This window comes from Pygocentrus nattereri, chromosome 24, assembly GCF_015220715.1.
Source record: "Pygocentrus nattereri isolate fPygNat1 chromosome 24, fPygNat1.pri, whole genome shotgun sequence".
In the NCBI taxonomy this organism is placed as follows: domain Eukaryota; kingdom Metazoa; phylum Chordata; class Actinopteri; order Characiformes; family Serrasalmidae; genus Pygocentrus; species Pygocentrus nattereri.
Window position 1 is genome coordinate 25,028,961 of NC_051234.1, and position 11,397 is coordinate 25,040,357.

Consider the following 11,397-nt stretch of genomic DNA (forward strand, 5'->3'; position numbering starts at 1 on the left):
ACAAAACTTTGTATCTCCAATATGATAACTTTACAGGAGGAGGAAAAAACATACTTTACTTGTAATGCAAGTCAATGGAACCAGACTCCTCACTCCCCCAAACCCCCCTCCCCATTGTACTTTTGGGCCATTTCTTTTTGTCCATTCATCAGGAAACTTACATACAATGTAAAGAGCATCAGGCATTTTCAAACTATCAAAATCTGAAAAACAACAGAAACGGAGATACAAGGTTTTATTCTGACACCAGTGTAATGTTTCTCCCTAATCCTAATCCAGGTGTATCTAGTCCCCCTACAATTTTTCCATGTTTTCAGGAAAAATATCAGGCATGGGCATTAGCCCAAAATTCCCACATTGGTGCATCCTTAATAATCAGTCCTGTATAACTGGAATTACTGCAGCAGGTTTAAATTGAAATGTGGCACTAGTGAGGCTTTTTTGCTGTTCCAGTTCAGCAAACCTGAGAAAACTGAAATATTGTAATACGCGAAAACGTCTTCAAGTATCGTGAGGTTGTGTGCTTGCCATAACAACCACCACTATTATTACCAACATGAAGCGTCCTTGGGTTTGTGAAAGGCGCTATATAAACTGAACTTATTATTATTCAGCCTAAAGAAAGCTTGACAAGATTAAGTTTCTTTCTACCTGTTGGCTCCAATTTGAGAGAGGAATCATTTCAGTGAGTGAGCAACTAGAAAATTCTACAGGAGCTGATTCTACTCCTTTAATGCCAGCAGGCGACAACCTGCAAGAGGGGCGAGAAACTACCTCTTAAAAACTCGCCTTATCTTGGGCCATAACTGTTTAGAGGTAGACAAACATCTGATACGGAACATTTGCTTGGACAGGTCAATGGCAACAGGCCATGAAGAAAAACATCTGTGACTTCTGTCCACTTCTGTTACTGAAGGCCCACAGGAACACAACAGGGCATAAAGCAGTGTTTCCCAACCCTGGTCCAGGAGGCCCGGTGCCTCATTTTAGTGCTTTTCCTGACACTTTAACTCAGTAGTGAGCTGTTAACGAGCTGATTAGTTGGACCAGGTGTGTTGTGAGCAGGGGAAACACTAAAAAGTACAGGGCAGTGGGCCTCCATGGTCACTGGCATAGAAAACAGCCCCTGGGGATAACTAACACACAGACTGAGGGTGGTGCCCTTACCTGCGCCAGCTGTCTTGGGTCCGGGGCACCAAACAGAGAGGAGCTGGAGCTGAAACTGATGGCTCCCCTCCGGCTGAGAACATGCTTGGGAACCGGCCTGTCTAGAGGCAAAACCGGCAACTGATAACATACTTCCATTGAACACTATCAACGCTGGATCCGGATCAAAAGTTTAAATTAAAAAAAGAAGAAGACAAAACAGTAAAATCACTAAAAAAAAAAAAAAAGAACGCGGAGGAGGAGGAATGGTAAACTTCAACGTTGCCTTTCTGCAAGAGCGAAAACCAGATTTCTTAAATCTTGAATGCAAATGGGGAAAAAAAAGAAGAGAGAGCGAGAGAGAGAAAAAGAGAGAGAGAAAAAAAAGAGAGAGAGAGAGAGAAAGAGAGAAGCGAGATGTTCACGAAGACAAGTACTTCATTTTGTTCGGATGAACGTGAAACTCGCACGGATACTGTCCGTGTTTCCCCGTCGTCCACTCCATGATTACGCTCTCTTTACTCGGGTTGTGCGCTCACCAGGCTCGGGCCCCTTTCCTTCTTTTCTCGCTCGGCTCGGGGCCTGCGGACGACGAGGCCTGTGTCTTTTTGATATCTTTTAAAAAACGCTTCCTCATTTTTTTCCCCCTCTCTCTCTCTTTTTCTCGCTCTCTTTCTCTCAAACTCGTCTCTCTCTTTCTCAGCCGTGCCTCATCGTGAAATGGTTCCTCGGCGTGTCAACACAAAAGGCATGAGCACTTCTCTCCTTCACATCGGCAGCGATGCTCGAAAAAAAATTTAAGTGTATAAACGGGGGGAAAAACAAACACGAGCGAACCCAGTAAACGTGCGTCCGTTTTCTAAATAGCTTGACCGCTTTTCACGGCAGGTCAGCGGTGCTCGTGTATTCAGTCCTTCTCTCTTTCTCTCTCTGCCTTTCTGTCTTTCTCTCTCTCTCTCTTTTGCTGTCTTTCCTCAATGCAGACACGGGCAGCTGCCGTACTTCACCACGCACCGAAGCTCAGTCGATGCAGCGCGGCGGTGCGCTGAGCAGACAGCGGAGGCTGGAGGAGGAAAACAAAAACACCCCGTGCATCGGGCTTGGCACATGCTGGTCGTATCAAAACCGAAATGGATGAAGTAAAACAAGATAACTGAGTAGAGAACACCTTAGGCTAGCTAACTTAGGCTTTCCCCCTAAAAAATACTGCAAAATCTGCAGCACCTCGCCAGAGATGGAGCTGTTGGCTGAAGTCCCCCCCCTGAAAAAAACGTCCCCGCACCGTTTCAGCCAATAGCAGTGCAGCTGTCCATGTAAGGCCGCCTCGGATTGGACGAAGCTGGTAAAGGGTTTTGCTACGAGCCGTCTGACTGGGCGAATTTTGAGGGGCGATTCCAGGACTGATTTATGCAAGTCTTTCACCGACTGCATGGACCTCCATGAGGGTATTCCACCACAACGGGGTTTGCCCTGCAGCCCGTCTGCATCACTGCCCGTGATTACCTTTCCTGCATGAGTCATCCGCTTGTTCGTGAGCAGCGAGCCTCACTTAACTGTAATACGTGTGTACGAGGGTGTATAAATGTATTAAACGTCATTTCAGCGCCATGTCCACTGTCTTCACAGGCCTTGACGAGTGCCTACTAATACCTATAGACACTACGTGGCCAAATGTATCCAGACACCCTTTCTAATAAGTGAATTCAGCTACTTTAAAGTGCTGACATAGGCCCTGACGCCCCATGCCTGATGCCAAGCGTTGGGCTGTTGGGCTGTGGAGCTACACTCTTTGGAGAGGCCATCCACTACCTTTGAATGAGTTTGTGATTCAGAATTAATCATCCAACATCAGTACCTGACCTCACAAATGTTCTTGTGGCTGAATAGTCAAATCCTCACAGTTCCATCATCTAGTGGAAAGCTCTCTTCGAAAGATAAAGGCTCCTACTGCAGCAAAGGGGGATAAGTTCTCTATGAAATAACTTTTAGTTGAGAAGGAACATTATGTTTGTAGACAGATGTCTACAAAGTTGATTTGGCCCCCAAAGAATTGCTATAGTCACATCAGTAGGGTCTGCTTAACATGTTTGTCATGTAATGTTGACACAGTCCGCATGCATTAGGCCTGCAGAGCTTATAGTATTCACGCTGGCTTTGTGATATCTGGAGCCTTAGATATATAATGCTGCTGAAATCACAATGGAGGCCCCATTTTCATCCAAACTCTGGATGGTCGCATTGCTCCACCATCTTCCTACTCTTGCACAACTCAAAAAGGGAAAAACACTGAAATGCGCAATGGTGTGACCCTTTGTGAGTTTGATATCCATGGCTTGGGGTGATCTACACTGTAAGAAACATACTAACCCAGATTTCTTTACAGTGGTGGTGACAGGAAGCAGTGCCTGCAATGTCTACAAAGCAAATATGGCCATTTTATTTACAATCGAAAACTTCTGAGCTTTTATATGTACTGATCATGGTAAAATAGTGGTTTATGTGGAAAACAGTTTTTTGGGCTCTATTTTGCTCCATAACGTCTTGCATGTAGCTCCTTCACCATGAATGTATTTTCAAAGATACATTTTAGACCAAAACCTTATCCTAAAACTACCATAAAACAATGTCTCGGGCATCAAGCAGCATATTCGTAACCATTTAATGTAGTAACTTTCTCTAAATGTTTCTGGTTCCTATCACCATCATTGTAAACAATTCTGAGTCTGTAGGTTTCTTTATAACGGAGCATTTCTCATCAAACCACTCTGAATGGCACTGTTTACTTTTTGACCATTTAATTATCCAGACATTTTGTATAAATATCAGTGGAATGAGCATAAAAAGGTTTATAAAAACCCACCCTTCAGTTTAGCAAATTAACCTTTTCTTCTGCATTGAAGTCTCAATTGTAATGTCTTTGGAATATGTTCTTTTTGGACTCATTTCTGATTTGTTTGTCCTGAATCGACCCACAGACAACCTGTGGGTTTATTTACCTGGTACACTTTCATATTTGCATGTCAGCCTATAGATTGAGTTTGCTTACCCTGAGGCAGTGCTTACAATGTGCATGTAATTGCTTGCAGTCCAAGTCATCACTCAGGGTTTTTTGGGTGGGGGTGGGGTGGGGTGGGGGGTTCAAGTTGTTGTGAAAGCATGACATTAGTCATGTTTCTTATAATGGACTATTTGTACCTCTTGACATATTAATTACAAGCAGATATTAGAGCAGCCATTGTTTGCACATTCATGAGTTGATTTCCATCTCCAGTTTCTTCATGGTTGGTTTATTGTTACAGTATAAACTGAGTATGCTATTCAGCTGTCTAATCTCCTGAACTTCCAGCAATGGACAATAACACTAACACATTGTTTGTTCTTTGTATACCCAACAAATTCTTTATGCATACAGTTACACTTCACTTACAACAATATAACAATAACTCATTGTCTTATTTAGGATCTGAGGCTCATTTAGCTTAACAAATTAATCTTTGTCAGGCCAGCCTATGCTTTGAGCGCACTTAAATGGAGCAGAAATGAGATACAGCTTCAGAACGGTAGAATGTTTTAAGTTGAATTGCAGGAGACCGAGGGGACAATGGTGAACTGTGCCATGGCAACAGTCAGGCTGTATGCCAGTAGTAGGTACAATGACTCCCTCCCACCTCCTCCCCAACAGCTTAGAATACAATTCAGCACAACCCAGCCCCCTGCCATGCAATCCTAAGCCTTTTCCAGGCAACCTGGCAAAACAGTGCCAGATCAATTTCACCCTGCCATGGAGCAAAACCTGGACCAGAACACATGTTGGAATACTACACAAACCAAACTATACATTCACTGTCAGAGAAAAAAGCTACTGTGCATTTACATTTTTTGTAAGTACAGACAAGGTAAATGTTCCCTAAAAGGTACAACAGTGGTTTTTAAGGTTCAACTGTGCGCCTTAAATAAGTTTTTCCCAGGAGAAAGGTGTGTACTTGTGTCTTTTTATAACCTAATGTTTCAAAACAGAACAAAATAATAAAAGGCCTGGAGACAAGATGAGGTGTAGAGACTCAATACTACTTAAAAATCATAGTTTCAATGGATTATGGTGCAATTATGTTCCCTGTAAGGCATGGAAGATACACACTCAAAAAACTGAAATGGCTCTGTTGTTGGTTTGAATCAGTTTTCTATCACTGATATTCTTAACAAAAGCATGCAAATCAGTGAATCTAAGTTAGTTATGGCGTTTCAATAAAATTAAAGCAGCAATATGTAATATTTGTTCATTATAACAAAAGTAGCATAGAAAAAAGAACACGCTAAAATATGGTGTGTGCGCACCGCTGCGAGTCATCCAGTAAAGCCTGAAATAATGATTTAAAAGTCAGAGGTATCAGGGCAGATGTTGCAGTAGTTTTTTGGGCCATCTTTATGCATTAACTTCACATGCACAGACTCAAAAAGAAGGTCTGCCTCGATGTTTAGGTCTCTAATGCAAATCACCATATTACTGATGAAGATATGACAATAGCAAATTATTCACTCACATCCTTGAAAGACACGTACTTAACCAAGTTTTGACTGAGTACTCTTTGAATACTCTTAATACACTTGCAAAAGTCAGTTTCATCTGCTTGTGGGGGTCCGAGGAACAAGCCACATTACAAAACTTGTCTTCCGAATGTTGTGTGCAGCTACAAGTTTTCACCAGCGAGGTCCCTAAATCCGCAAATTCTACATAGTGTTGCTTTAAATAAACATTTTTGCATTTTTTTGATTTATAGATTAATAATTTAAAATGTCACTGTTTTGCTCTAGACAGCTGGGATAAGCTCCAGTACCCCCACGACCCAGAAGGAGAAGTGGCTCAGAAGACGTGTGTTTGTGTGCGTGTGTTTTACACTATAAAGAATTTCTATAATTTCTTCAATAATGTACTGTACTCAAGCCAAGACGATAATGTAAATGTGTTTTACAGTTTTGTACAGCATCCCGTGTTGAATTCTGGGGCAATATATCATCGCTCTCCAAAGAAAAACATGTATCTCCATTTTTTGTCATTTTTTTCTATTAAGCATCGTTTGAGCACAGCAGCTATCCTTTACATTGTATAAACATTTAATGAAGATTAGACCAACAGAAATGCTCCAAAATTGCTTGGAATAAAATCACTTTTCATTGACTTACATTGGAAGTAAAGTATGTTTTTGCCCTCTCCTGTAAAGTTACTTTAGTTAGTAAAGTTAGTTAGACACATGTTCTTCTCCGCAAAGAAAAATTGTCAAGGCTATGCAAAGCAGCCATAAAAAGGGGCTCCTGGGAGACATTTACTGTAGTTAAATTGTGGATGTTAGTTTCACATGTGTTTAGACGTTATGTGTTCTTTATTTTGCTGGGCTGTGGGTAGTTGAGTGGGTTAAAGTGTCTATCACAGAATGAAAGCACATGGCTAGAAGTTATCTGAATGCTATCTTAGGTACGTACAGGTTCTAAACTGTACCTACAGTTAACTTTTGGTTAACCTTTAACCATTCAAGGATGCAACAGCACCACAAACCTTCTGTTCTTCCTCACTGATAATGTAATAAAGGTTCAGCAGTGGCTTCTCATTTTAGGGAAATATGAGAGCACCAAAATGATTAGCTTGAAGGTTTGTGCCAAGCACTTCTACTTGAAGTACCTCACTATTAAGCAAAAGGTGAAAATGGGCTATGGACCCCATCTCTGAAGCTGGATGCCCTACCCAACCTGTCCAAGGATCTTCCTGTAAGTAGCACAGCTAAGCAAATCTTTATAATATGGCCTGCTTAACTGTCATTAGCTAACCTAAATTTGTGTGTCCCATGGCTTGGTGAAGTTACATAAAATTGACTGAGGTGTCAGCTTATATAGCAGGGCTGTGGACCTGTACTTAAAGGCTAAACATTGTAAGGCACAATATGTTTTATTTTAATTTTTATAATAAGACATTTACACTTCAGTTAACATAAGCCTAGTTAGTTCACATTAGGTAGCTATTTAATAGCACGCTTGCTTACCTACCCCGTACCAGCAATAAAGTAAAGCATGGAATATTCAAGTAAGCTCATATTTTAATTTTTGTCATTGTGTCATTAATGCTATACAGCACCAGCAACCATGTAACAATATTTGAAGTGAATACTTTTTTTCTACACTCACTGTCCATTTATCAGCTCCATTTACCATATAAGTGCACTTTGTAGTTCTACATACTTTAGTCCATCTGTCCTGCTTAGGTAGGTGGACTATTCACTGTTCAGTAGTAACACTAAGTTGATAAAAAACTCCAGCAGCACTGCTGCATCTGACCACATCATTGACACTGCAGTGCCACGAATTATCTAAACTTCAAAAAGTGATTTATATTATTTTTTGCATTAATGGTTTTAATTGCATATATCCATCTACTTAGCTTATAGCAGTTTAGTCCAGCCCCCTTTCATACTTGGAGTGGGCCTGACCACTTTTTGAGTAAGAGGCAATACAGGGCAGCCAATTAAAACAGAGGTCCTTTACATAAATCACTGCTATCAGAAGAAAATCTCATATCTCCATTTTGTTTTTGGCATAATCTGAAAATGCCTGTTGCCCTTTACAATGTGTGCAAATTTCATGATGTATGGGCCAAAAGAAACATCTCAAAATTACTTGGAAAAAAAGCCTGGATCCATTTACTTACATTAAAATTAAAGTACTTTTTTTCCTTCTCCTGTTACCATTTTGGAGATACGAGGTTTTCTTCCAACAACACTAATATGAGTCTTAAAAATGGTAAAAAAACAAAAACAAAGGGGGGGGGGGGGGGGGGGGGGGGGCTTAACAAATCCTTACGATAGCTGGTGGTATCCAGAACACATCCATAACCAAAAAGAAAATCATTACTTTTCACTGTATTTCTGTTCATTTGCATCAATTATAGTGTCATAAACTATTTTTACCAGCACACTCATTGCCGGGATAATTAGTTTTAAACAATGTGTTTAGGTGTCTAGGACTTTGGCACAGTACTGTATGTCCCTTTATTCACCCTATGGAAGCTTAGCACCCATTAGTGTTGAAGTTATAAAGAGTGTTTAACTTCACAGACACAATGCAGTACAGCCAATCAGAACCGTTTATTTGGGGCGAAGACACAGTAACAAAAACGGCCTGGGATGAGTGAAGTTGGAAAGTGGTCATGTTAAAGTGAACTGGTACATGAACCCTTACAAATGCCACGTTTGCTTACTATGTTTATACTTATGTTTATTATATCAGCGACCATGCTAAATTGTTCATTTCCATCTGCAGTCCCTGTGCAGATAAACATGACTTATATTAAAAAAGACAATATACAGCACAAAAAATGACAAAAAACCCAAATATCATCTAAATATATTGCCAACTCAGCGATAAGACAAATGTAGGATATGGGCCCTTTAATGCAGCCCACTGTTTAGACAGTGTCATGGACAACATCATCTGCTACAGTCTCCATGTGCTGCTCGCTTGGGACTTCTCTCATTTCCCAAGCAGGAGGAAGCCATTTATTAATGATTTGTTACTGAAGCACTGTTTGCTGTACTGCTGTTCCTCTGAAAGACATGCTTTGTGAGATCTGTCCCCTGGTGGGCTCTGGGGGAAACTGGCTGCCATGAGAGGAGCTAGGCAGCACACCTGCTAATTCCCCCCGAGACGGCAAGTATCCACTTGCAATCCGACCTGCACTATGTGCTAGTCATCAGGAGACCATAAACACAGGGAGTGCCGGCATAATTGATAGTGCTTGTTTTACGTCAGCAGTGGCACGGGGCCCAATCCCAATTCAGCCTCTATTCACTTCCTTTCGCCACATCCATTTGGGGAAAAGCTTGTGGGGGTCATCAAATGCTCTTATGTAAGAAGCACTCCCCATGTTATTCCCTTCTTAAAGATGTCACTGTGTGCTACTTTGGCTTAGCCAGCACTCTCATTTAAAAGACATTACCTCAAATGTGCAGATGGTCTACCATTTAAAAAAGACAGCTGCGCACCCCTTCTTGTTGGATGTTTCCAACTCGAAATGAGTAGTGGCTGAATGAGAGGCACTTGTGTTGAATGTGAGCAGAAAAGTTGAATAAAAGAGGTCCTTTAACACAATTAAGTCATTTTTAGAGGGAAGAAATGGTATGTAGTGAGAGGAAAATGCATGGCCCTTTGTTTGCGTTGCTTCTTTTTTCTATATTTTCATTTCGGTTTGCAAGGCAATTTACAGCTGTGTGCAATGGTGAAAGGTATTTGTGTCATAGTATTGTTATTTGTCACACAAAGGTCGTGAGTGGGCTGAAGAAAAGGAGAAATAAAATAAACAATGGAAATGAGGTTTTTCCTCCAGGCTTGCAAGACTAATAAGTGTCCTCAGGTGACACCTAGTGGTAATACAGGGTCAATAAAGAAAATATTCTTCTATCAGGTGAACATAATGAACGCCAGACACAGTGTGGATGCGCAGCATGGTGAAGTTATGATCGGATATTAATGCCCATATTTAAGATTGCTGCCACAACAAAACCTCTTATCTCCATTTTTTTTACTTCTCTTTGCATTGTTTCAATTTAATGATGAGTGGACCGACATACATGGTCTAAAACCACTCGAATTAAATATAGTACATGAACTTCCATCAAAAGTTCTAAACACATTTTCATCCTCTCCTCTATGAGGTTTGGTCTCAATGGCAATGAAATGTTCTCCGAGCAATTTTTCACATTTTGAAATCAATCAAACTCATATGGTTATATCAGTTCACATAATATTCATATACGTGAATATCACATTTGCCACATGAGAATTTTCTTTAACATATTAATAGAAAATCCAAATTGGATTGTAAATAAAAGTATAAATGGATACGTTTAATCTACTAATCTAATGGACTCTGTTAGTTGTCCATCTAAGGCATGACTACATAAAAATTATAACAATAACATGTTCTGTTTAAAATATCATATTAAACATAGCTTCTGGTGATGAATGGGTTCATGTAATAAGAATATAACATGACATGTGCTGTATAATATGCTACAGGCCCTAAATTGTGCCTTTAGAATTCAATTGTCACTTCACATATTTCTCACGTATATAAATCTAAATGCATGTCAGATCTGAAAAATCCACAGATGTTTCTGTCTATCCTTCCACTGTGAGAAGAATATGTCCCTGAAAAAGTGAAAGCAGGTCTCCAAAAAGAAAGGAAGCTGGAATAAACTGTAAGAGTGGACACATTAAATACAGAACATGTTGTTGGGGCTTCTGTTCAAGTTATGTTTTCATCATAACTTGTAATTAGATGGCAGTTTTGACTGGAAATGAAATAAATAAATGGTGATCTCTGACTTTTGCAAAGTACTGGATATTTTACTGTATACTGGCTATTTAGTATTGTAATTTTGGCATAGCTCGCATCGTTATATTTAGTAAAGATCTGTCTTTTAATATATCACGTTCACGTCAGCTTCATGAATAAGTACATTTGGTAATGACCAATGCAACAATACAGTCACCGCAGATTTGTTTGATATGATAAGGGTCTTTAGCTAACTTGAAAACTGCTTTTCAATAGGCAAAATACAAACCAGAGAGATGCTGTACTCTAACACACCACAAGATGGTACTGTTGTATGCATCTATAACATTGCTCGACAGACTCTCTTATACTTCCAAGATGGGTACAAAACAGAATAACTGATATGATGTTAAGTATATAAAAGAAAACAGGATATAATTTATTGTGTGATGGGTCAGATAGTGATCCACATACAGCGGTCAGCCAAACATCACAGCCTTTCCTGCTAAAATAAAGACCGTTAGATTCATTAGGACTAAAACTGGATCGTTTTGCTTTTCAAAGAGAACTGGCATAATAGTTTCCATTAGAGATCCTTATTCCCTGTAGAACACCTTAAAATTCCAACAGGAAACCATCATATGCATCTGGAATCAGTCCCAGAACACCTGTTAAACCATTAGAATCCATTACACTGTGATACTGGGCCATGAGGAAAACACAAAGTACCATAATTGTCTACTGGACACCACCAGGACCCAACAGAAACTTTTAATGGTTTCTACCATTTTTTCCTATAGTTCAATGATCATACTCACTGAAACTCAAGCCTGTTGGCAACCATGTTAGACAGGCCTAAAGTTACCTGAGCTCATGACTAGCTCCATATATAATTCATTTCCCCAGTAATCTACTCACCTATAGAGGAGCAA

General features: G+C 40.1%; 1 protein-coding gene and 1 long non-coding RNA gene across 4 annotated transcripts in view; one reads left to right on the forward strand and one right to left on the reverse strand.

Moving 5' to 3' along the window:
- Positions 1–2,136, reverse strand: part of pde7a (phosphodiesterase 7A) — a 51,790-nt gene extending 49,654 nt beyond the window's left edge. For all 3 annotated transcript variants that reach the window (XM_017716804.2, XM_017716798.2, XM_017716790.2), the window contains exon 1: positions 1,168–2,136. In XM_017716804.2, the coding sequence (XP_017572293.1) occupies positions 1,168–1,305 (138 nt within the window). In that variant the 5' untranslated portion in view covers positions 1,306–2,136. The remainder of the gene's footprint in view (positions 1–1,167) is intronic.
- On the forward strand, positions 1,904–2,754 carry LOC108438790. Its single transcript, XR_001858718.2, has 2 exons — positions 1,904–1,992; positions 2,130–2,754. It is a non-coding gene; the product is annotated as an uncharacterized LOC108438790 (long non-coding RNA).
- Positions 2,755–11,397: the final 8,643 nt, after the last annotated feature.